Source organism: Rhinolophus ferrumequinum, chromosome 22, assembly GCF_004115265.2.
Source record: "Rhinolophus ferrumequinum isolate MPI-CBG mRhiFer1 chromosome 22, mRhiFer1_v1.p, whole genome shotgun sequence".
Taxonomy (NCBI): domain Eukaryota; kingdom Metazoa; phylum Chordata; class Mammalia; order Chiroptera; family Rhinolophidae; genus Rhinolophus; species Rhinolophus ferrumequinum.
In genome coordinates, this window is record NC_046305.1 from 16,235,635 (window position 1) to 16,262,509 (window position 26,875).

General features: G+C 36.1%; 1 protein-coding gene across 7 annotated transcripts in view; it reads left to right on the forward strand.

Moving 5' to 3' along the window:
• SWT1 (SWT1 RNA endoribonuclease homolog) overlaps positions 1–26,875 on the forward strand; it is a 79,516-nt gene that overhangs the window by 46,521 nt on the left and 6,120 nt on the right. For 4 of the 7 annotated variants that reach the window (XM_033092952.1, XM_033092953.1, XM_033092954.1 and 1 more), the window contains 3 exons: positions 816–947; positions 18,296–18,362; positions 22,024–22,088. In XM_033092952.1, the coding sequence (XP_032948843.1) occupies positions 816–947; positions 18,296–18,362; positions 22,024–22,088 (264 nt within the window). Of the gene's footprint in view, positions 1–815; positions 948–18,295; positions 18,365–22,023; positions 22,093–26,875 lie in introns of those variants that run through there. The other 3 variants (XR_004421604.1, XR_004421606.1, XR_004421605.1) reach the window with 3 other exon arrangements.

Genomic DNA, 26,875 nt, shown 5'->3' on the forward strand with positions numbered 1-26,875 from the left:
TGTATTTTTCAAATTGCATACGATGACCTATGCTTTAAATGTGTAAAATTTTTTTAAAATAATATTTTTAGATAAAATAAGTTTATGGTTTTTATTTTAAAAATAATAAATGCCCAAAACCAGTGGTATTTCTTCTGTACACTAGCAATGAACAATCTGAAAAGCAAGTAAAGAAAATAATTCTACTTATGTTATTAAAGGAATAAAATACTTAAGAATTAATGTAATTCAAGAAGGTGCAAAATTTATACACTGAAAACTATGAAACACTTTTGAAAGACATTAAAGAAGACCTAAATAGATGGAAAAAATCCAGTGTTCATTGATAGGAAGACTTAAGAAAGTTGGAGGACTCACACTTCCCGATTTCAAAACTTACTACAATGCTACAGTATTCAAAACTGTGCTACTGGCATAAATATAGACATATAAGTCAATGGACTAGAATTCAAAGTACAGAAACAAACACATACATCTACGGTCAGTTAATTTTGACAAGGATGCCAAGACCATTCAGTAGGGAAAGAAGAGTCTCTTTAACAGACAGTGCTGGGACAACTCAGTAGAGTTGTCGCAAAAGAATAAAGTTGGACCTGACCTTATACTACATACAGAAAGTAACTCAAAATGGATAGATGACCTAAATACAAGAGCTAAACCTATAAAACTCTTAGAAGAAAACAATTTAATTTAAATACATCAGCATTATGAGAGCTAAGTTATAAATAAGAGTTATTTTATACATTCGAAATGAAAATGCTGTAATTACAGTAAATGCGCTTGTGTACCTATGAGTATCTTTTTCTCTATCTCAGCACAGATGTGTTTCAAAGATTGGGCTCGAATTCAGCTCTGACTTCTTCAAAAATAGCATCATTTGAAGAAGCGTTTATATATCTTCAAAAGTTGATGGCCGCTGTGAAGGATATTCTTGAAGGAATTCAGAGGTAATCATAAATTAATTTTAAAGTTTTATTTCTTACTTTTCTTTTTCTTCTAGTCTTATCAGCTTTTTCAGAATTGCTGGGAATCTTCCAGCAAGTTTTATAAACTAATGGCTTTTAGATTTAACTCTTCCTCTCTCTTGCAAAGAATCCTGTTTCTAGCTTGGACCACAAGAGTGTTCCACTTTTTCCTTTCTGGAAAAAATATATCATACTGTAAACTTCATAAGACACTTTATTTTCTTTATTAACTGTAGCTCCTAGAGCAGTGCCCGGCACATAATGGTCACTCGATAATTACTTGTTGAATAAATATATGTTGAGGTAATTATCACTGCCCTTTAAAAACAAATATATGTTAATATTTGCTAACATGATGGTTGATTCCCTCCAATACAGTCTCACAGTACTGTAAACTGAAAAAGTTTGAGAAGCAACATAGTCTTGCGATGTTTTGAGACTTATACATGTGGGATTATTTTAAATACTTGTGAAGCATGTAGAAAACATAGTGCCAGAAAGCTATAGAATGTACCATAGCACCTTTATAGCATGAAGTCAAATGTTTTCTTTTGTGACACTAACGAAGAATACTAAACTTAACCTTGCAATTTTTGGATATATATCAAAATTGCTTGGCTTGAATTAGATGTGTAGCTTGCTCACAGAAGACTGCTGTTCTTTATAAATGAAAAAAACAAAAACAAAACGGATTTGATTTTATTATGCCCAAGATTGAAAACCTTGGATTTTGGAAACAGTAGTTAGGGGTTTTGTTTTGTTTGTTTCCTTTTCTCTTTAAGGGTTTTTGGCAACTTTCTTCATCTCCTTTTTAATGTATAAAGCATTTGCACCTTTTTTTTGGATCACAGTTAGCTAAATGATTCTTAGAATAAAAAAATTACCAAATCTTTTTGCCACCCTGAAGTTACTAACAAGTTGAATATGTAGCAGACCCCAGGACAAGTTCCATATCATCTCTTAGTGCAAGTGGTCCTTTTTTTATTTAAAGCAGTAGTAAATAAGAGTAGCTCTATGAGGGAGAAACACTTAATTCTGATTTTTAGCTGTGTAAAAGTTGTTGCATACTCTGGTTACATGAAAGCCATGCCTGACACTGCCTTTTCTACAGACGGTGGGGATATCAGTCTGTATTCAGTTACTCAACAGATGTGTATGGAGCACCAGCTATGGTAGGCATCATACTAGTCTCCGGGGAATCAAAGATAAATAAGATGCTGCCTCTGACTCCAGAGAGCTTGTAGAAAGAGTGCCAAACAGTCACATTAAAACAGGTAATTGCAATAGAGGGTTATTGATATGTTAAGGGACCTATGCGGTGGAGAGAGGAAGGGTTTGGCAAAAGATGAGGCTGGATGGAGGTTGGAGGGGAATGTCTTGTAGGTCACTCAAAGCACTTATCACATAGCTTAATAGTTCACACATACAGAGCTTTTAACTTTATGCCTTGATATAAGTGTTTCTGGTCCAAAGAGCTTTGGAAATATTGCATATTATACTATCCTCTTGGAAAATCACTATACATATACCCATTAATATATTAATGGGTTTTATAAATCTTTGCTGTAGAGAAGCCTTTTAAAAAACTTTTTTTTAAATTAAAGGTTATTGGGGTGGCAATGTTAGTAAAGTGACATAGGTTTTAGAGAAGTCTTTTTTAATTTTAGGAGCTGTACACATATTGATGCCTGGGTCCCATACCCGAGAGACGCTGATGTAATGGGTTGGCGGGTGCGCCTGCTAATAGGATTCTAAAAATTTGTCCAGACGATTCTAATATGTAGGCAAGTTGAGAACCCTTAGCCAACTATGTTTAACCACTGGTTCTCAGACTGTGGTCACAGAACCAGCGTCATCATCACCTCCTGGAACTTGTAAAAATATAATTCTCCAACCCTCCCAGACCTGCTGAATCAGAAACTCTGGGTGTGGGACCCAGCAGACCGTGTCCTCCAGGTGGTTCTATGCACTCAGGCCGCGCACCACTGGCTAAGTGGTGCTCAGCCGTGCCGGCTGATTCGAATCATCTGGGAGCTTTGAAAACCAGAACAATGTCCAGGTCCCACCCTAAACCTAATCAATCTGAATCTCTGGGACTGGGACCTGGGCATAAGCATTTTTCCAAACGCCCTGGGGGATTCTCTTGTGAACCAGGGTTGAGAAGGTACTGCATATGTACCGCTCACACAGTTGTCTGTAAAGAAGTTGACACTTGGATTTTAAGGCTGATACAATTTTGTTAATATTTCCTCTAAGGACAAGCACTTCCAGGAATAAGAAAATATTAGTGGCTCTGCTACTTTTGATCCTGTGACCTGGGGTAAATGGTCTTAAGCCTCAGTTTTTCTCTACAAAACATGCACAGTGATGTCTTCCCAGAGCTTTTCAGAAAGTTATTGTCCTTTGGAAGTCAGGTGTCAGTATACTTACCCAAACCAGTGATTCTCCGCTTACTTGTTGGGGAACTTGTTAGAAATGCAGAGTTCTAGACCTACCCCAGAATTATTGAAATCACAATATCTGTAGATATTTTGTGAAGGAGAGAAGTTGTGTTTTTAACAAGCTTTCCAGGGGATTCGTGTGCAGGTGCGGGGATGGGGACTACACTTCAAGAAACCATCCAACCTCCTGTAGTAAGTGTATCAGAACCTCTTTAGCTACCAGTAGAGGGCATTATGGATAAAAAGTTTGCTCATTTCAGAATTCGTTAATTAACAGGAAACGACTAAAATTGCCTGTTTTCCCCCCTTTCAGACAAATATGCATTTCAATCAAGAGTAATGGAAGTTAATAATTACATTATTTTGTCAAGTGCATATGTGATCTTAAAATTTTTAAAGAAAAAATTACATTAAATCAAAATAAGTTCTGTTAAAACTTCTTTTTGGCTAATTATGGATGGATTTTTCAATGTTTAAATGTTTAAATGTTTAAACATTGAAAAATGCATTCAATTTTGTAGTGACTGCAAAGTCATTAGCATTTTTCAATGCTTTTTAAAATGGAATAGTTTTATTTGGCTTTCAGTGAATATATATCAACTCTATTTCTTTTTATCATAGAAAATCATGTGTGGTGTTACATTGGAAATCAATAATAAGATGACTTGTTAACCAGGGCCTTCAATTAAAAAAGTGAATGAAAATGTATTTGTTAACTAAGAGCTTGGGCTTCTAGTTCCAAATTTATCCCTTTGTAGCTAATTTCGGACATGTCATCTACCCTAAGGCAGTTTCTTTCCGTATTAAATGTGAATCCTTCTTCAGAGTAATAAATGAGATGACGTATGTGAAAATACTTTTTAAACTGTAATATATTTAGAAGTCTCAGTCTTTGTTTTCTCCTTGAAGTTGGTATGTTAAATTTGAGATATATAAAATGTGTATTTCAGTTTTAAATAAGGCGCTAAACATGATTGTGGTAAGTTAAGATTGAAAATATTGGTGAAGCGCTCCATAGTTAGACATCTGGGAGTAGAGAATACCTGATTTTGTAAAAGTTGAAAAAGGAGTGGGTGTGTGGCTCATGCCTGTACTTTCTGCACACTTTCTTCTTGGGTGGGAGAGGGAATTTAATTAACTTATTTGCTCTTGGGTTAGTTATTGCTTCTCTCTTTCTCATCTTTCCTTTTATGTGTATAATTTGAGCCCTTTTGTTAATGGCTTCCTTACAAACATTAGAGAACCTGAGTCAATACTCTTTCCATGTAAACAAAAGTATTTTAAGATTTTTTTTTTTTTAGGTCAGTACTATCTAGACTTACTTTGTGCTTTAGTAAACTTATGCTTAGATGGATCACAAAAACCTTCTCCAGCTCACAAAAACCTTTTGCTTAGCACATAAAAATTACAAAGTTTCATTTAGAATGAAAATTAATTGAAGAGTCATCTGGCAAATTCTAAAAATAAGAATAGTGTTCAAAAACCACTATTAAATGACTGTGTGTGTTTTGTGCTTAAACTGGCATCTCAACAAAGTTAACTAAACCGGTCTTATAATCCAACTCTGAGGCATACGATGAATATGTGCACCTTTAACTTGAAAGCTTACACTCAACACAACAAGGAAAGTGTTTTAAGTGTGTTTTTGTGTCTGTGAAGTAGATGATGAACTGCCTGGTCAGAAGTAGAGGTAACTGGTTTGGTGGACATGGTCGTATTCGGCCTGGGCATTCGTGCCCGACTGTGGAATATGATTTTGGAAAAGGAGACTTCTGCTTGCACTTGGGAAAGGAGGATGATTAATTTTTATCATCTTCAAAGACTTTAATAATCTTCAAAACTTTAGTAAACTCTTAAATTCCTTCGGCTTTGGTTTGAAATACTTTATAGAGCCTTTTTTCTAAAACATGATTATAGTCCACGAAGTTGGAATATTATGTGTTTGTCATTTACGTATATTTTGCTAACATGATACTCTCTGACCCCATTTTAATATAAGAACACAATATATACTAGTACATACATGATGTCTGGGAAAAGGGATCCTACAATCACAGTGGCTTCTCAGATCCACTAATGATTTAGCTGCTTCACAGAGTGTGAAGTTTGCACTGGAGAGAATATTTTATTAACTTAATACTGTATGTTTTGATAGCTGACCTCTCAAAGTTTTAAAAAGGTCATTTAGAGAATGTCGGCCTTCAGTTGACACAAAGGTAGCCCTCTATAGGTTCCTTGGTTGTGGTTCCTTAGGGACAGCTCCTTGAGTATGCTTCCTCTCTATCTTTACTGTGAACTAAAGAGAAAAATTAGTTCCCCCCACCTCCCAACATATAGCATCAGGACAGGCATAGGATAACTATACACCTTCACATTCAAAAACGGGAAAATAAGAGGCACACAGGATCGCTAGCAAGGCAAAAATCCGGCTGCGCACATGGCTGCCATTTCCTTGATTAGGGCTCAGTGCTGCCTGGGAATTACTTACAGCTGCTCTTGACTCTGCTCTCTGGTTCTTGATTTTGGCCCCGAAACTTTTCCCCTAAGAAACGTAAGCTGCAACCGAGGGTCAGCCTGCTTCCTGCACATGAAAGGTAGGGAGCCCCAAGACCTCTTTTCGTCTTCTATTGCCTCTATCCTGTTTACTCCAAGTGGTGATACCACTACCAGAGCAGTCCTCTAAAAAACTGGTTTCTATGAATCTTTTTGGGGTTTGCTCCATTGGACAAAAAGAGCAACCTCACATTGCTTTGAAATAAACCCTTCTCTACCTTGGGTTCCTGGTGAAACTGCTATGGTCAGTGCCCTTAAGATTTGTGGAAGTCCTATTGTTTAATAGGATTTGTGAGGCACCCTCTTAAAGGGCCTTTTGTCTGTCTGAAAAATTCTCCAGGGCCTCTTCTTAGATCTTTCTGAGGTCTCAACAAAAGGTGTTACAGTAATGCTGTTGTTGTCTTCATCTTGAACCCATGTCTTCCTGCCATACTTGTTAAAGGTGGATATTGAACAGCACTTAAATTTCTAACCTAAGAACAAGTTAGTTGTTACTTCAGGAATTTTTTTATATACTGAATGCTTTTGCAGTATGTTTTCTGGGCTTATCACTAGATGTGTCTTATCCTCAGCACCCGCCATACACGCTGTCTTTTTGTGATCTCATTTACTTCCAACCTTTTCGTGAACATTATTTTTTTTATTACCTCTCGTAGTTCAATTGTGGATTTTTAGCTCATACTCTAAATGTTTAAAACTAAGCTCATCATTTAAAATGATATCACCTGACTACTTTCTGTTTTCTTTTGTTTTTTTAAGGATTCTCTTGTGTGTCCATTAGATCAAATTTATTCATTCTGTGTTGTTTATACTAATTATAGGCTTGCTGATTTTTGAGCAGTTTGAGATTTATGTTAAAATTCCAACTGTAATTGTGAGCGTTTCAGTTTCTTACTGTAACTCTGTCAACGTGTGCTTTATGTATTTTGAGTTTATGGTATATCTTCCTGGTGACTTGATCCTCTCAGCTGCTGATAATACTTTTTGCCTTCAAGTTTATGCTGTCACGTTAATTAATACTGCTAGATGAGCTTTTTTCTCCTGTTTTGTTTGTGTTTTTTTCTTTATCTTCAATCGTATGGATATTTATTTATTTATTTATTTATTTACATGACGTATGATTGAGAGTGTACCTAAAGTCGCATAGTTTATGTGTGGCAGAATGGCTTATTGAAACTGGTCTGATTCTAGAGAACTCACTTTTAAATACACTAAACTTTCGCACTGAATAAATGACGTTAGTTTTATTCAATAGGTAATTTTTAGTTGGACTCATAGAACTTTAGAAAATTTCTAAATTTAATTTAAAAGATTATATGTCTGACGGAAAAATAGAAAATATCTTTGCCTTAGAAGGATATTCACCTTCTTCATTTGTTTTTCGAAATTTGTCTTTTCTGAGAGGAGAACGAGTGCGCTTATCTTGGCTGAGATGAATATCCCAAAAAGGTTTCCGCTGGTAAATAGTCTTGTCTCAAGAGACAGATGTTAACAAATGAAACAAGTGGGATAATAAAAGCAGAAAAAAAAAAAAAACTATATCTGAGATGATACTGCTGATTGTCAACAGCATGTAATTTGAAAGAATGGTTAAAACCTGTCTTAAAGCTGGAATAAAAATTTCCATCCTATGGCATAGCCAGACTAGGTGAGGACTAAGTTAGCACCTGTGTACCAAAATAGCATTCATAGAAAAACAAAATAGGCAAACTGGTTGTTTTGGCACATTTTAAAAATATGTCATTTGTTTGAACTTACTTTGCAATGGATTGGGTGACTATTTTAGAAATGCCTTAAAATTTACCCAGCATAGTTGAATGGAACACAATATTTCTAAAATTGAGAAAAGAAAGGAAAACACTGGTTATTTATTTGAGAGGATGAGTACACATGGTGTCTTATATTGTCCCCCAAGGGCAAGTGTGATGCTGGAAATTTGAGGTAAAAACACACAAAGAAGTGTAGAAGACACTGGAAAGCAGTGGGGAACAAAGAGCAAGGGCAGAAACTGGATGAGAGGATCCAAGACATTTTCCTTTGAACAGTGATGGAGTGCTGGTGCCTCTGTTTTATTGGCAGCAGGGGCGACACAGGCCAACTGAAGATGAATTACCAGAAAGACAGAATGTAAAGTTCAGGAGACTCGTATCACACATGTCAAGGAAGGTGTTCTAAAAGAAAAGGAATCTTTAAGTGTCGTGTTACTATTACTGGAGTCCAAATAAGATTAAGATTAAAAGGTCCTTTAGATGGAGTAACTTAGAAGTCACTGGTGAGTTTGCCAGTGGCAGTTTCACGAGAATGTTGGGGCAGATGTCAGTTATCAGTAGGCCAAAGGCGGGACTTGGAGGTAAGGAACAGAAACGCAGAAGGACATCGCAAGGTCAGGGAAGAGACTGTTTTTGGTTTCCTTGAGGAAACAAAGGGTCAAATCAGCATAACTGTTTCTTAGATAATATATGGAAAGATAAAGCTATTCAAAATAAAGTCAGAGTTATAGAAAAAAATAAAGTTTAAAAAAATGACACATGAAGTTATTGCTAACCTTTTCCCTTCAGTAATTCTAAAACTTCTGGTTCCTCGAAAAGGCCTTTCTGCTGGACAGCGTCTGCCCTCTTGTAAGTGGAATCATGTAGTATTTGTCCTTCTGTGACAGGCTTATTTTACTTAATATAATATTTTCAAGGTTCATCCATGTTATAGCATGTGTCAGAATTCCTTTTTAAAGTTGAATAATATTCCATTGTACGTCTATATCACATTTTGTTCATTCATTCATCTGTTGAGAGACAGGTTGCTGCCATGAAGATGGGTGTGCAGATATCTCTTTGAGTCTCTGCTTTCAGTTTTTGGGGTTATATGCCCAGAAGTTGAATTGCTGTATCACGTGATAATTCTATTTTTAAGTTTTTGAGGAACCACTGTACTGTTTTCCATAGTGATTATATCATTTTATATTCACCAGTGTTCCAGTTTCTCCACATCTTCATCAAGACCTGTTATTTTCTGTTTTTCGGTGTTTTTTTTTTCCCTAAATGTAGCCATCCTAATGGCTGTGCGAAGGTATCTTGTGATTTGGTTTGCCTTCTTTATAAAAAGTTTAATGTATTTTCAAAAGTGTACTTTCAATGTTGATCAATTACAGGTAAACGTACTCATGTCACCAAAGGATTTTTTACTCTTCAATTTGTTTCCTCGGGGTTCTCCTGATGAGAACATTTCTCTAATGTTTTTGATACGTTATCAACAATTTCTATATATAGTGAGGCATGCTTGTAATGAGGCAGTAAAAGAATTGTGTCTCAGCCCTGGTTGGGTATATCGAGATCTTACAGCAGTAACTGGTGGGAGCACAAGATAATTCAATTTTTTGTTTTTTTCACTCTGAGCTCTTATCTTTGCTGGATTACTTCCTTGTGATCCTATTTGCCACGTTACAACGGAAAGATCATAGGTGCCCAGTAGTGAGGTAGGATTCATCAGTTAGGAAATAACATCCATAAAGTATTAGAACCTGTGATTGTTTTGCAGATTTAGCTGTCAGTATCTGATCTTATAGTGAGCATAGGACTCACTGAAAACCTCACTGAGCCCCACAAGGGGCTAAGTAGCAGAGAGATGAGCCAATTTGCCAGACTCCTCTGGCCCCTTCCAGTGCATTGTTAGTGCTATGCAGAGAACTGGCGTCCAGCAGCACCATCTCAAATAGTGAGCTTATCATTCAGCGGGAAGCGTAATGCTGCAAAGCAAAGCAAATGAAGTAGTTATGTGGCAACTAACTACTCAGTGAATTTTATATCGTATTGTGGGAGATATTCCGTCTTGCTTCTAACCATGAGGTCATGGCTCCCCAAAAGCTGGACCACCAGTATTTAGGGATGGCAGCTGTATTCATTTGCTAGGGCTGCGATAATGAAATACCACAGAGAGGGTGGTTGAAACAACAGAAAAAATGATTTCCTCACAGTTCTGGAGGCTGAGGTCCACGATCAAGCTGCTGGCTGGGGTGGTTTCCTTTGAGGCCTCTCTCCTTGGCTTGCAGATAGCCACCGTCTTGCTGCCTCTCATACAGTTCTTCTGTGCGTGTGCATTCCTCATGTGTCTGTGTGTCCCAAGTTCCTCCTTTTTTCTAGGGACACAGGTGAGGTTGGGTTAGGGCTCTCACCCTAATGGCCTTCCTTTAACTTCATCGCTTCTTTGTAGGCATCTCCAAAGACAGTCACATTCTGAGATAGTGGGGGTTGAGGCTTTGACAGATGAATTTGACAGGGGAACACAATTCAGCCCAGAACAGTAGCCAAGGCCCAGTAACAAAAATAAGTGCTGGCTTTGAGGAAACTCGGAGTGGAGTGTTGTGATAGGAGTCTTGGGGCACGTGATGGCTGGCAGTTTTTCAGAATTTCCTGAATAGTGGTACAGGATCCCAGGGGCTTCTCACCTAGCTACACCAGCCCGTTCCAGACCTCTTTGCCAAAATGTCTCTGCCGTTACAAGTGAAGATCCATCCATCCAATACTTGACTATTGTTTCACAGACGATGTGACAGAGGCTTGGATTTGCCGTTAGAACAACCTTACCTTCATAAACTTGTTAGCCAACATAAGAATATGCTGCTTTGCGGGCACAGTTAAGATTTTTCTGAAGATGGTTTTGAACACTAAACCTAATTAGTGAGATGGGTTTTTGGGAACAACACAGGTTGTCTTTTCATCAGTCAGAGACGCGAGATATTTTAAGTCCACTTCCCATGACTTTACTGGGAATCAATTGTAGCATTGACCTCAGTTCCCATAGATTGACAGGAAGTCACGTGAAGATGAAACAGACGAAGGATATGAGGGCTGTGTCCTGGGCTGGCCAACACAGCTAAGCAAATTCAGTAATATGGCTGCCATTACCAGAATGACACCTTTGATTTCCACGGGTGCTCCTGGACCCTGGCAATGTGAAAGAGTCTGCTCTCTTCTAGTTGGCAGCTAGCAGCCAGTGGATAGGACATGTTCCCCCATGTTCAGAGCATATTTTACAGGTTGGGTTCTGTATTGATAATAATCATGGTTTTGTTAGAATTTGGCTCCACTTTTACCTTATGTAAAATAATTAGGAGGGATTGAAAATGTTTTAGGTACATGTTGGAGATCTTATGCTTTACATTTTTCTTCACTTCTGTTGATGTTTACATGGATATCCAGGGCTAAGGAGAGAAGACCATTACTATTGATAAAGATCACATAAAATTTCACTGGTGGGCAGGCCTTACAAGAAGAGAATAAGTCCCCAAACAGTATGAACTGAATTTCATTTAGTTCTCAGTTGACAAAATACAGTGATAATTGGTGGTGTTTTTTAAGAAGAGGGATAGAATAATCATAATAGCTAACGTTTTGTTGAGCTAAGTATGTTATATATATTAACTTATATAATTCTCGCAACAGCCATGTGAGATAAGTATTATTGTTGTCCTTATGACAAATGAGAAGTTGAGGCACAGAGAGGTAAAGTAACATGTTTGATGCCATTCAACTGGAAAGTGGTAGGACTGTGATTTGAACTCAAGCAGACCGACTGCAGAGAGACTGTGATCATAACCATTATTATCCTTAAAGGCCAATGTAGAAGATTCACTGAAGAAGGGGCTGGTGACCCAGAAAGGAGACAGGGTTAGTGAAAGTATATGGGTATTTATTGTGTTTTCACCTTTCTGCAAAATTAAGAGAAAGCTGTAGTATTTGTAAGTACATTTTAATTGTGTGTATGTTTATGTATGGCCTATAATTTTTTTCCTTTATCAAAATATTTTCGTTCTGCAGAATTGCTTTTATAATTAGATTTCAAGTGCAGTCATTAAATTTGCTGATAAACCCTTCTTTTTCCCACCACCAACTTTTTTCCCCCCTCTTTTTTCCGCCTCCCCCGCTACTCCGGTTCTAGCCGTTGTTTCTCAGTCTAGTTGTGTAGGACACCGCTCCCTGAGGCAGGCTAGTATTATGAGCCTTGCGCTCCCCCCAGCAGAGGCAGTCGGTCACCGGTCATCAGTCGGTTGGCAGCACACAGCAGCCCTCTGCAGGCCACGCCGACCTCCGGCTGTTCACGGCAGCCCAGCTCCACGGAGAGCCGTTGTTTGGTGTTAGGAGCTCAGCCCTCCAACCGCCCGAGCCACCAGGCAGGCCCACTACCAACAGCTTTTAAAAAAGATTTCTAGTATTCTGGCTAGATCAAATTTTAATTATTGTGTCCACACTACTCTAAAGTTCCTATGTTTAATACTTATATTTAATTAGTATAATCAACTTGCAAAGTTATTTGTCTCTGAAGGGAGAGCAGAACATAAAATAATTTATTTTTGTTTAAATTTGTTCGAATGATTTAATTTGATTTTTTTCTTTTTACCGTTTTAAATTATATATGGTGTTCTTTAGAAATCTAGTGCTGATAGATAGCTCTCATTTGCATAGCTGACTTCAACAAATTAACTATAGAAAGATGGTTTTACTTTTATTTGTAATAAATGACCAAAAAAAGGTACTCTTAAGATCCAGGATGGTTGTTTTTTTCCTGATCAGTGTTTCCTCATGGTTGATTTGATAAATTTTCACCCAGTTTATCAGTAATACAACTTAAATCCCATCAGCAAACTCCAGTTTGATAGTATTATCCAAGCATGTCACTGCATTAAAATGAGAACAACAGAGCTTGGAGGGTCAGAATGATCTGGAGTTGATTGCCATCTCCATGCCTTTATCCTAAGTAGGACAGAACATCTCCATGCTCTGCCCCCTAAGTGGGTTAATTAACCTTTTTGTATTTGTTTCCTAATCTGTAAAATGGAATTTGTAATAGTTACAGATTAAAGGAGATAGTGTTTGTTCAGCAGCCCCTGGCACCAGGGTAGATGCTGAATAAACTATTGTATCCTGCAGAATGACGTAATAGTGGTTCATAATGATATTTAAGTCTTGAATCAGTTCTTAGCTTTAGAGAATGTAAAATGGGTTTTTAAAATAAAGCTGTAAACAAACATTTTTACTTCATGTAATTGCCTTTTTCCCAATATTTTTATTGGGATAAAATACACATAACAAACATAATTTACCATCTTTACCATTTCTAAGTGTACCTAAAAATGTATTAGGTTGGTGCAAAAGTAATTGTGGTTTAAAAGGTTAGAAATAATTGCAAAAACCACAGTTCCTTTTGCACCAACCTAATATTAGTGTGGTAGTAAACGCATTCATAATGTACAGCCATCACCGCCATCCATCTCTATAACTCTTTTCATCTTGTATTACTGAAACTCTATTTCCATTAAATAGTAACTCCTCATTTCCTCCTTCCCCCAGTCCCTGGCAGCCACCATTCTACTGTCAATCTCTACCATTTTGACGACTCCAAGTATATACACAGAAAAATTGAAAACAGGGTCTGAAAGAGATACTTGCATACCAATGTTCCTAACAGCATTATTCACAATAGGTAAAATGTGGAAACAACCCAAATGTCCATCGATGGATGGGTAAGCAAAATGTGGTCTATGTATGCGATGGAATATTATTTAGTCATAAAAAGGAAGGAAATTCTGACACTTGCTACATGGATGAACCCTGAGGACATTATGCTGAGTGAAATAAGCCATGTAATTTCTTTTTAAAGTTTAATTTTTTTTCACACTCTCAAAAACTATTTCAAATATTATATTAATGTAAAACTGTCTTGCCAGTAGGGAGCATAATTTATTCAGTTCTGTGGGATGTAAGTTACAATCTATAAATAGCCAAGAACATGCTCTCTCTTCTTTTGAATTTATAGAATTAGATACTAAACTTGAACATTCTAGACTTCTTTCTCCATCTCTGACTCTGGTTTTGTTTTTGCTAAATAGGAAACAAGTTTTATTTGACTTTTTAAAATCCTAATTTAAATGTTAGTCGATTTAAGGCATCATTTGCTTTTCAATTTTAGTCAGATTATTAAGTTGGTCTCTTTTTTAAATGAGTGGCATAGTCTTTTTTTCTTAAAGAGATACATTGATATTTACCTGGTGTCGGGTGAGATCATAACGCAACTTGTTTAATTCTGATGAATCTGTTGCCTACCGAATGCTAATGGCTCATATAAATAGAAAACTCAAAGTGCTTATGTGGTTAAGAGTTAGGACTTGTAGTGTTGGTTCTGCTACTGACTTCCTTTGTGGCTTTGAGAAAGAAAACAAAACAACTACCAAGATTTGGTGTGCAAACATACATAACAAAAATAGTTCTCCAGAGCATTTGAGAAAAGGCAGCGTATTTTTTGCTTACAAACAAAATTCTTTATTATAAAAGAACTTTATGTCATAAAATCATTTAAAAGCAAGAAGATGGTGGTGGTTATCCTTTTTATTAGTAAAAAGCATAGTCTCCAGAGTCAAACCAAAAAAGATTTGCATATCTACCACCACTCCCTGTAATCTTGGGCAAGGTTTTAACAACTCTAACCCGTGGTTTCTGCATCTGAAAACTGGTTTTCATAATAGCTAGTATTTCTTGATAGTGCTAGGCATTGTGCTAAGCTTTGTTGTGCTAAGTATCTAAGTTTAGATACATTATTTTATTTAGTTCATATAATCTTATATGGTAAATATTACTTTCTCATTTCACAGGTGAGGAGCTGAGGTACAGAAAAGTAGATAACTTGATTAAGGTCACATAACTAAATTTGGGGTGTTAAAAGCGTTAGAGATAATATATGTAAGCATTATCAGACTTTTAGTAAGTGTTCAATAATGCATTCAGTATTGTTGATGCTTTTATAAAAGAAACCAAAGCACATTCAGATCAGACTTGGTTTGCAAATAATCTGTGAGCTACAGATTAAATCCTACTTCAGATGTCTATTCCCCAATTCTGATTCCAAAATTCTAAAAGTGAACTTTCAAGATAATAAACAACGTGAAGACAGGCAACCATGTTTTTTAATTTTCTTTTATAGTCCTTAGTGTGTCGAATAATTTACATTTGAGAAAATAGTGTGCATTTGATACTTATTGTTATGAATTTTTCTTGAAAGGACAAATGTGGATATATTTATAAATTAAACAAAAAATGGCCATTTACTAAAAACTATTTCATTTCCTCTAAGAGTTAATTCTTTTATTGTTTTCTTCTTTTTAAAAGTTGCCATTGAAGGATAACTTTATGACTTTCATTCAAAGAGTCTTTTGTCTTCATACTTGTCTAAGGAAAAAAAAAAAAGAAAGCCATAGGGAAGGCTGACCTCTCAAGAATTTTTGAGTGGGGAATTACTAAGGCATGAAAGTCCAAAAACTGTTTTTCTCCATTTTATTTTTTGTGTATTTCCGCAAGCTGTACTTATGCTTAGTAAAAGTTGGCAACTTTTTTTATACCAGATCAAATTCCATTTTCATAAACTCAAAGTTCATAGGACCTAATGAGATCTAAATTCAACTGAGTGTATTTTAATAAAGATTTTCTAGTCTATTTGTAGCTCAGTTTACCTCAAAACATTCTTTGAGGATAACAATTTTTAATCCTATAGTGCATAATATATTCTAGTTTTAAGAAATAACATGTAGTTTTATTCTGATAATAGCAGTAATATATCTGTGAATGATACTGACATACAGATAAACCTTTATTAGAATATAATTCTGTGCTATTTTGTCAAATAATCAAGTGTTTACATTTGGAGCAAATAACTTCTTTCTCAGGAACTTAAAATTTCTGTGTTCATCGCAGGAATAACTAGTAACCTAGTTTGTTTACAAGTAGCAATTGGAAAATGTGAAGAAGAGATTGTCAAATGGACAAGAAGGAGATATTTTTTCTTCATTATCTTCTGTGCTTGGTCGGGATTTTTTTTCTTTCCTAGGCTCTTTAGCACTATGATGCTTTTGTCTACTCTGAATCTTTGTCTTTTTGTTCACTGTTGTATCCAAGGGCCTGGAACAGTGTGCTTGACTCATAGTAGGTCTCAAATATTTCTTGAATGAGAAAATAAAGGGTCTCTTGTGTTGATATGGGCATCTTTGTTATTCATCTTGCCTTTTTACTTACCAAGTATATTGTGAGGTTTAGCTATTATCCACTAGAGTTTGCCTCATCTACTGGACTCTGTATTGTAGATGGTATTATTTATAGTTACAGCTGTGCTTTTGTGATGGTAAGAAGGAAAGAACTTATAGACAGAAACAGTGTAGTCCAAAACAGCAACTCTAAAGAGAAGATAAGTAGATTAGTGGTTGCCTGGAGCTGGGGATGGAGGTGACAACACAGAATGACTGCAAATTGGCAAGAGGGATCTTTTTTGGGTGAAGGAAGCCTTCTAAAATTAGATTGTGGTAATTTCTCTACAGCTCTGTAGATTTCTTACGAGTCATTGAATTGTTGAAATGAGTGAATTTTATGGTATGTAAACTGTACCTCAGTGAAACTGTTTAAAAAAATAAAACCAGATTGGGAGTTTAAATTTTTTCCTTTTCTTTTTTGCTGGGAAAACTAGGATATTGTAATTACTTTCTTTATTTCTTACTTTGGCTATAACTTTTTACTATATAGATAAATGACTAATTTACCTAAAACCAGTTTCTCTGCAAAGTGTTTCAGGACAGACAAATGTTACTTTTATTCTCTAGTGAAGTACTTTCTTTTGTGATAATCAGCTTGGAATTTATAAGGCTCTTAATATGAAACACCTGTTTTATCTAATTTCCTTACCCTCTATTATGCACAGTTTGGATATTTCCAAAGCTACAAAAATGAATAGGTGTAATTATTCCACATTGCTGATAGTTTGTTTATACTAGGTTACATACAAAGTTAGAACATGCTCTTTTTCCCGTTGCTTTTGTAAGAGATTATTTAACTTATCTCAGTGGTTTTGTTTTCTTTTTTTTTAAAGTAAATTATGGACCCTCCCTATGTAGTATATTATCCTCTGTCTGTGTTTGTTTGGGTTAGGAGATGATTGCTATTTTAAAATTACTTGTTGGGAGGAAAAGTTTTCCATGAAATGGTATTCTTATGTAGAGTTTTATATATTCTTAAAGATATTCTGTGTGTTTCTCCTCTAAGGGAATATGGCCCCTTTAAAAATTTGACTGTATCCTAAAAAAAATCTTTATGAAAGCTCTCCCATAAGTCTGATAAAGGCCAAATCGTTTAAAGATCGAATAAGGTTATTGAGATCGGTTAACTCTAAAGTCTGACAATATCGAGCATTGGTAAGGATGTGAGGACCTAGAGACATTGTAGTAATGAAAAAGGCATTTGGAATTTAAGGATTAATTGAGGCGGTGCTTGATTTCTCATTCGTTAGAACTTGATGCATTTGCTCTGTGGCTTGAAACTATTAGATGATGATATAGTTGTTACCATTATAACTGTAAGCATATAGTGCTGACTGAATATCAGACACTGGTAAACAGGCTTTTCTTACAGTAGCTAATTTAATTCTCACAATAACTCTGTGAAGTTAAGACTATTACCATTTATTTAACAGACAAGGAAAGTAAGTCACACACAACTCACCCAAGGTCACACAGCTCAACAAACCCAGGCAGACATTGCTAACAATCACTGTATCATAACAAAGGGACTGCTTTCCTTTTTTCAGAAGAAAACAATTCTTCATCCTGAAAGGATTAAGAAATAGTAGAAGGAAAGGAGAATTACTACTTTACTGCTAGAAGGAGAAATACGTTCTTTCATTTTCTTTATTTTGATTTCTTCCTTGTATCCATTTGTTATTTTTGTTTTTGTGTTATTTATATATTTATAATTTATGTTATTTTTATGAATCAGTGTTAGTAATAGTCTGATTGCTAATGCCTTTTTGCAGAATGCTAGGCTAATAGTTCAAACAGTGTTATTTGAATGTAGTCACAAAATATTTTATTAGGATTTCTTTAATGTGTCTGATAGTTAAATCAGCTGCCTGGCTTGGATGAACATTTCTGTGGGAAATCTTCAAGCTTTTATGCAGCTTAAAAGATATGAAGTGTAAAGGCACTTCACATTTCTATGTACCTTTTGAGAAATCTGTATCATTGTAACTCAAAACGAGAACTATGATTTCACAGAATGCATATCGTTGTTGATAACTGTTAGTATAAATAAGCAAAAATATTTTAATAAGTTGATCTCTTTTAAATTAAACTCTTGGTTTTATAATTTTTAATTGATTTAAAAACCAAAAAAATTACGAAGATTTTAATAAGCTTATTATACAGTAAATTATTTCTCACAGTATGGATACATTTTTGAGGAAAAGTTCAGGTATTGTTCTTTTCTTAAATCATTCATTCCCCCTCCTTTGTTTTTATTATATTTTATTTTTTAGGATTTTGGCCCCCAACAGTAATTACCAAGATGTTGAGACCCTTTATAACTTCCTAATCAAGTATGAGGTATGAAAAATATTTTTACATGTTTACCGTATTTCCACCATAAACAAATTTCAATATAAATAAACATGGTAAAGTTCTAAAATGTAATGGAATGCTATTTAATTGATATTTGCTTTAAATTCTTGAATGCCACAAAAGTTTGCCAGTGACATACTTAATTTTTTTTTTCGTTCTCTAAGCAAAAACATAGAGTCTTATGATATGACACTTTCAACAACACAGAATTGTTTGTCATCGGGGTGCTGTTGGCATTTTCAACAAGTTATTTCTTCATTGTGGGGAACAGTGCAGGTTATTTAACATCCCTGCTCCTCAGATACAACATGCCAGTAGCTCCTCTAGTCATTGTGACAATCAAACACATCCTACCAGCCAACCCAACTCACGTACCCCAATGGCCCCTGGGGAGACGAACAACCTCTCCACGAGAACCACTGAGTACTGAAAAGGAAACTATAGTTCAGTTTCCTCTGTAGCAGCAGCACCAACCCTAGAATTAGAGCCATGGTGAAGCTCCAGTGTATTTTAACCTGCGTGCTGTCCTCATACTTGCTGATCCAAGGAAAGTATTCTGTTGAGCCTCAGTTTCTGTTTGCCCAAAGCTCTTTGCCCATATTCCCGTATATTCTTTCTCCTCAAGTGTGTGAGTGTGTGTGTGTAATTTTTAAGATGCTGTCAAGGAATGTATATTCGGGTCTCACATTTCTTACGGAGTCAAACGCCTTTAAATATATTTCTTCACTTTTATTTCTTGTTAGCTCTTTATTTAACTTTTTGTTTGTCATATCTGACATTAAGAACCTTGTGACGGAGAACACAGCCTCTGAGGCCAAACGACCTGTGTTCAAATGTTGGTTCTGCCACCTATTAACTATATGCTCTTAGAAGAGTTATTTAATTCTCTTTTAGTTTCTTCATCTGGGAAATGGGAATGACATCAGTAGCTAAATTGTAGTATTCTTTAAAGACTAAATAACATATACAAAATGCTCCAAACAGTACTTGGCACAGAGTAAGTTTTCAGCAAGTGTTACCTAGTTTATTTAAGGAAACAATAATGTTTGCGTGCTTTTTAAACAAATCAGCCTGAATACTGTAAACCACATGAGAATTTCCTCTTTTGAGATGATTCATATAATTACTTCTTCATACTTTCCGAATGTCAAATTGAGTCATTCTGACAATAAAAAATATAGTTGTGGAAGTGACAGGACAAGTTTTAAATCACATGCCCTAGAAAAATCTGGGACATAGGTCTTTTTAGTGTTTCCTATCACTGAGAATATCAGGAGAAAATACCTAACATTAAAAGAATATATGGAATTAATTCCCATATTTTTAAAATCATTTCTCTTAGCAGAACTTCCTTCCCTATATCAGTTACTACATTGGAAATATTTGTCTCATTTCAGCAGTGATAGGACCACCTAAATTTTTTAAGATGTTTGGCTGTTTTTATATTTAACCTTTCCCTTTTGTTCTTTAATTTTTAAGAATTAAAAATAACATAGCCATTTCTAATATTTGGCATTCATTGTAAAGAATTAATAACACCAATTCCACCATATACATTATAGTCATAGTGCTAATGTATACTGACAAAGGCATCTTTTAGCTATTTGTTCCCTGGGGATTCAAATTATGCACTTGAGCATAGAAATAATATTTAACAGTCTAATTTAAAATCTCGCAATATAAGTAATTAAAAATGTCGTGAATCGAAATCAATGACTATGGTGAAACAAAATATTTCAGGCTAGACCCTGTGATATAAGTCATGAATTTGTATTTCAGTGTTCCTTTTTTTTAGTAATAAATCAGCTGCCTACTTTGTAAGTCATCTACGACCTGGAGCCATATCATCCTTATACCCCAGATGAGATGTATTCTGGATAAGCGTTTAAATTATGTGGATGATTGCTTTTGAAACTAAAGAGTCATCTAGATATTCATTTTGCTAACTAAAGGAACTGGTTTATATTCATATTATATCAAGTTCAGGATCAGTTCTTTAGCTGACTTCTCAGCAGTTGATGGGGAAAAGATTATTCCCTTCATCCTCTGATCAGACTTCTGCAGTGTTATAGGTCCTGGCGTGTAGACCAGGGCAGAACATGTAAAGAAGTAGGAATTGGAACGGTTGATAGTTTAACTCTAAATGTATAACATATACGTTATGTTAGGATATTTTTAGAAGATTCTGTTAATAAAAATCATCAAGTACCTAAAAAATTATGATAAATTACATATCAATTTCATAACATTTATTAAATCTATTAACTATTATATATAAGTAACATTAAATATATATAATCCTAATTTTAAACACAAATTTAGGATTATATACATTTAAAATGTTATATTTTAAAACTGTATTTTTAACCTTCAGTGAATGAAACAGTTTCTCCAGAAATACGGTGAATTTCTTGTGAAAATACTGAAGAAGCTCATGGAACTTTTGGTAATAAGCGATACCCTAAACGCTATAGAAAACTTTAGTGATATAAATCTTTAGTGTTGATTAAATCAAATTGGAGACATTTTTTTCCCCACCAAAAACTTCATACCAGCTAATAATATTTTAAATATTTAAAAAAAGAAGTAAATTGAATAAAAGATAGACTCATTCAGTTTCCTTTCATTAATTCAGAGTTTCTGAAAATTTGGGCACTGTGCTATTTGTTGTTATCTGATAAAAATTTTCTCTACCAGTTTCCAGATTCTCCCCTGCACAGAAGTAGAATATAGCCTACCTCAGTAGTAGTAAGCTCCAAGAAATACAGAGACTCACTGTGTCCCTCACGTGTGTGCCACAACTAGTTTTTGTATGATGGACTTTTATATTTATACTATTATAAATTATGTCTCTGAATTATCATAGATATTTATGAACTTAAACATCTTAGTTAAAATATGTAGGTCTCGATAGCCTGAAAAATATATTTCTTTAGAAAATGTCTATACATCATACTTTTTCCTAAAGACAAATGTTTCCACACAATTTATCATCTTTGTATTTAAATGAAAATGAAGGTTATTCAGTAATAACTTTCAGAAGGGTCAGCCATAGTATTCAAATATTGTTAAAATTGAATACTTGACTTTTTCTTTCAGCTTGAATTATTTCTAATGTTCAGGATATAAACTGTTTCAGCTTACAGTATTCTACCTACTAGACCCCAAATCTACTCTAGCCCTTTAAGTATAGTTATTTAAAAGGTTTTTTTACAATTCATTTACTTTTCTTAGAAAATAAATGTTAAATATAGAAATCTTCTAAAAGGCTAGGCTAATGGAGGCATGAATATGTTGGTAAAAGCCAGTAGTAGTACAATTTAGTGTTTCATGGAGTCCTTTTTTTTTTCTGTCCATTGGATCTGCAAAGTAATTGTCTGCTTTAAGATTCCCACTAACCCCAGGTTCCTCTCACTTCTTGTTCTATGAACCAATTAGGTTGTAACAACAGGATTAGCATTTTTACACATAGTTCAGTGTTAGCACGTGGTCACTGAACTTCTGATTGCTACTGCTTTGTCCTTTTTATGCGAAAACTAGAAACTTGGCATCCTGCTCCCTCAGAATATAGGCCACTCTAATGGTGCTTTTACCACTCATTTGATTCAGTGTGCATTTTTAATAAGTGTGTCTTGGTTCTTTGCAGGTAAATAAAAATGTCAGATTTACTGCCCAGGAACTTTATGATTGTGTTTCGCAGACGGAGTATCGGTAAGTCGTATCTTTATGTAGGTGTACCATTATAACAAGCTTTTCACACATAACAGCGCTACGTGGTGGTTGTGGTTCTTTCTTATGTGTTCACTACACTGTGATTTATTTTTACCTTTATTACTATGAAATATTTCATACATGCAAAAGAGCCGTGTGTGTGTGTGTGTGTGTGTGTGTGTGTGTGTGTGTGTGTAGGTGTAGCAGTATAAGGTTTAAAGTGGTTCCAAAATTTTTTGGCCTCAAGACTCCCTTATATTTTAAATAAGACCCACAGAGGGTCTTATTATGGAAACAGCTTTGACCTGTTTGAGCTCATATACCCTTGGAAAGAGGCTTCCCGTCCCCCTACCATGTTTTGAAGTACAGTTGTATAAAGAATACCCATGCTTACCATTCAGTTGACAGAATAGACCTTTACCCATCCTTATTTATATTCCCTCTTCCATCCTCTCCCTAGTGATTTTGTGTTTGTAATTCTCATTCTTATCTTTATGGTTTTACTAGGTATTGTGTATCATTAAAAATGTGTTCATTAATATCACCTGTTTTTGAACTTGATGGTGTCACACTATATATAGTCCTTAAAAAAATAATTTGGTTTATAGCATTCCTTGTAACAAAAAAGTGGTAGTGTAAATCTGATTCCTGTATACACAGTTATAGGTCTGAAATCCTTCAATCCTGGGCCCAGACAAATTCCTGAAGAGCAAATACCTGTTTAACCCTTTCAGTGCTGCCATCCGTTCCCATTCCCTCTGCCGCCCCCCACCCCCCCATGCTGTTTTTTTCTAGCTCAACACTGAGATTCATCCATGCTGGGGCATGGAGCCGTAGTTGGTTTACAGTCAGTTCTGTTATAACATGACATACGCGTTCCTAAATGTCACTGCTGCGCTATGCAAAATCATGCAATTAAAAACACAGGGCTCATGGGAAAAATGGGGCTGGGGCATATCACTCAAAAACTTAAGGGACGCATTAAAATATCAAAGTGGAATCGCAGCTTTACACACATTAAATGGTTAGGAAATACATCGATGCTGTAGTAAATTTGACCCTTTACCTTCCAAAAGAGCTGAAGTTTGCTTATGGAAGTGGTCACTGGAAGGGCTGCAGGTTGTGGGCTAGTGTGAGGCGCTGGAAGGAGGGTTATCTGAAATTGGGTGTAAAGTCACATAAATGTCAATGGATGTGGTTCATAACACACAGAAAGCTGAGGTCGCTGGTACATGATTAAAGTGTACATGAGTGTATTTTGTGTATTCCTACGAAGCTTGGGTACACTGGGTATAGTTTTGTGTGTTCATCCAGCATTTCTCACTGCTGAAATTGTGTCTAAGAAAATGTGACATTTGCATTATGCTCAAATTGTTCTGTAATATAGTGGTGTTGGAGCAAATCCGTGTGTTCAAAACAATGCTGCAGCAGAATTGACTGTATTTTCACTAATATGTAATATGCCACCGTATTCCTAACTCACTATTTATTTGCTATTTATAATGTGCAGATACACCTGTGTGGCTACAAAATTTTATGAGCAGGAGCTGTGACTAAGTTAACTATCCGGGTGCTTCTGTTAAAACTCTAGATTGATAAATGTATTTGATGAAGACTAGGATTGATCATCATACACACGTTATTAAGCAACACAGCTCTGAAAGTTCACTCACTAGATTCAAGTATTTTTCCAAGAAAATCTGAAACCCGTGCACATGCATAATCTATTGTAGCTGGGCATGAGAGAGATTTTTTTTTTTGCCATAATCTTCAGACTATCAATCAGTTAGACTCTTATTTATAGATCTTTACAGCCAATTTACATTTAAAGGTTGTGTACATGAGATTTGTGTCAAAAATACATCATCTGTATCAACCATCAACCTTAGCCATATTTTTGAAGGTGGAGAAAGTTCACTGTGGATAACTTGGAGGGCAGAGTCCCTTGCAGGATGGTTCCAATCAGATGTCGAAAATTATTTTGACTTCAGCTTACTGTTAGAATCATTGGGAGGTTACAGGGAGGCGGGGAGGCGGGGGGGGGGGGGGGGGGGGGGCGGGTGCTTGGGCCAAAGTTGAATGTTGGCAGTTAAAGCAGTTGTATTTGTGTTTCTCTTTGTTTTCTTTCCCTTACAATGCCAAGAATTTGAACTATGATATTAATAAATTCCCTCTTATATCCAAAAGGAAGATTTTGAAATCAAATATATCTAATATCTTGAATGCATTTGAAAAATAGAAATTGCTGTTCAGCAGGTTTTTGGTTAATAGCTTTTAGATTTGTTTCTCTGTTGTTTGTTTTAAAATTATTTGCCATATTTACAGTGAGCATGTTATGTCCCATATTGGCCTTGGTGTACTCCGCAGCCCACAGCTTTCAAATAAGCTGCCAAAAGAGAGAGGTTCTTTTGGTGGCAGTGCTTCATACTAGACAGAGAGCCAAATGCAATAGATAAAAGGTGGCAATTTTCCTGTGGCTCAGAGGTGAGAACAGAAGAAGGTTTTAACTTGGCAGAAACAATTCCTTAAATTGTCTGAATTTGCTGATTTTTGGTTTTGATTTATAAAGTGTTATCTGTGAAGGAGGATGTGCCCAAGACCATACTTTTTGCACTCGGGAGGCAATTAAGTAGCCGAGGAACATAAAACTGTGTTATAGGTTCTGATCAAGCAAGGAAATAAGGTTTCAGATTGAATGTAGCTTTGATCCCCAATTGAATTCCATGACACTGGAGAACCTTGGTGTTCAGATCTAAAAGCCGAGTTTTCTGTCTTCTGTAGTTTGTAGACTGTTCGACAGACCTTTGCCTTGCCAGTGGGGTGTGTGCACTGTTTGTTCTGAGTACATGAGGAGTTCACTCAGGAAATTCAGGATGGAAGATTAATGAGATTATCAAAGAGAGTACCAAACATATATCTTCTGTGGTACCTTTTATATATATGAGAAAGTAGTTAGGAGCGTTATTTGATTCACTTTGTTTGCACTGTAGGTTCTTGACAGAGTGTTCTGGTATATTTGCCAGGCAAGTCTCTAAAGTTGTTTCCTTCTTGAAATGCAAACTGGCTTGTGACATCAGCCTCATAAAGTCCCTGGCATGCCCAAATGACATGCCGCCTAAGAGGGCATCATATCAGAAGCTCTCTTTCCCTTGTGACAAGTGCTTTCAGGAAGCAGCTCCATGGGTAGTATCTTCTAGACTACCTCAGAGCTGTGGTTACAGGACCTGCGTTTCTGAATCACCTGGGAACTTGCACGAAAGGCAAACGCTAAGGCTCCATCCAAGACCTGAATCAGGAACTCTGGGGGTGGACCCCAGCAATCTGTTTCACAGTGTCTCCAGGGCACGCTGAAGTTTGAGAACCTCTGTGATAAATTAATGACCTGCTCTGTCCAAGAAGCCTTAGACAGGAAAAAGCCTTAAAGCAAAATAATCTAGACCCTGGATGTTTCTGCTTTAATTACAAAAGAATTGCATTTTTCTTGTGTCTATAGAGGCGGTCGTACTTGGCAGTAAATTTGACTTTATTATTTGTGATAGTTAGAAGATATCACAAAATAAATGTACTTTTTTCTTTTTTTTATTAATTGAAGTAAAATTCACATTACGTAAGATTAACAATCATTTTAAAGTGTACAATTCAGTGACCTTGAGTGCATTCACGCTGTTGTGTAACCATCACCTCTGTCTAGTTCCAAGACACTTCCATCATCCCCCTCCCCCATAGGAAATTCCATACCCACTGAGCAGTGATTCTCTGTTTTCCCCTCCCCCAGACGCCACAACTACTAATCTGCTTTCTCTCTCTACGGATTTATCCATCCTGGATGTTGTAAATAGAATCATACAACATACGACTTTTTATGTCAGGTTTTGTTCACTTAGTATGACGTTTTTGAGGCTCATCTCCATTGCAGCATCTATCGGCACTTCATTCCTTTTCATGGCTGAATAATATTCCATCGTATGGATGCACCACATTTTGTTCATCTGTTGATGGCCATTTGAGTTGTTTCCACTTTTTGGCTATTGTGAATAGTGTTGCTATTTGTGTACAAGGATTTGAATTCTTCTCCAACTTGGAGGTGGGGAATATACCTAAGAGTGGAATTCCTGGGTCAGACGGTAATTCTGTGTTTAACTTTGGTTTTTAATTTTTTTTAAATAAATTTTATTGGGGAATAGTACGTTTCTCCAGGGCCCATCATCTTCAAGTCGTCGTCCTTCAATCTAGTTGTGGAGGGCGCAGCTCAGCTCCAAGTACAGTCGCTGTTTTCAATCTTAGTTGCAGGGGGCACAGCCCACCATCCCATGTGGGAATTGAACTGGCAACCTTGTTGTTGAGAGCTCGTGCTCTAACCAACTGAGCCATCTGGCCGCCCCTCCGGAAGCTCAGTGGCAGCTCGTTGTCTTCAGTCTAGTTGTAGAGGGTGCAGTTCACTGGCCCATGTGGAAATCTAACCGGCAACCCTGTTGTTCAGAGCTCACACTCTAACCAACTGAGCCATCTAGCCACCCTGTGTTTAACTTTTTGAGGAACTGTTTTCCGCAGCAGCTATACTATTTTACCTTCTCAGCAGCAATGATGAGGATTCTAATTTCTCCACATCCTTGACAGCATTTGTTTTCCTTTTGTTTTTTTTAATTAATAGCTATCCTAATGAGTGCGAAGTTTTATCTCATTGTGATTTTGTTTTGTATTTCCCTAATGACTAATGATGTTAAGCATCTTTGCATGTGTTTGTTGGCCATTTGTTTATCTTTGCAGAAATGTCTATTCAAATCCTT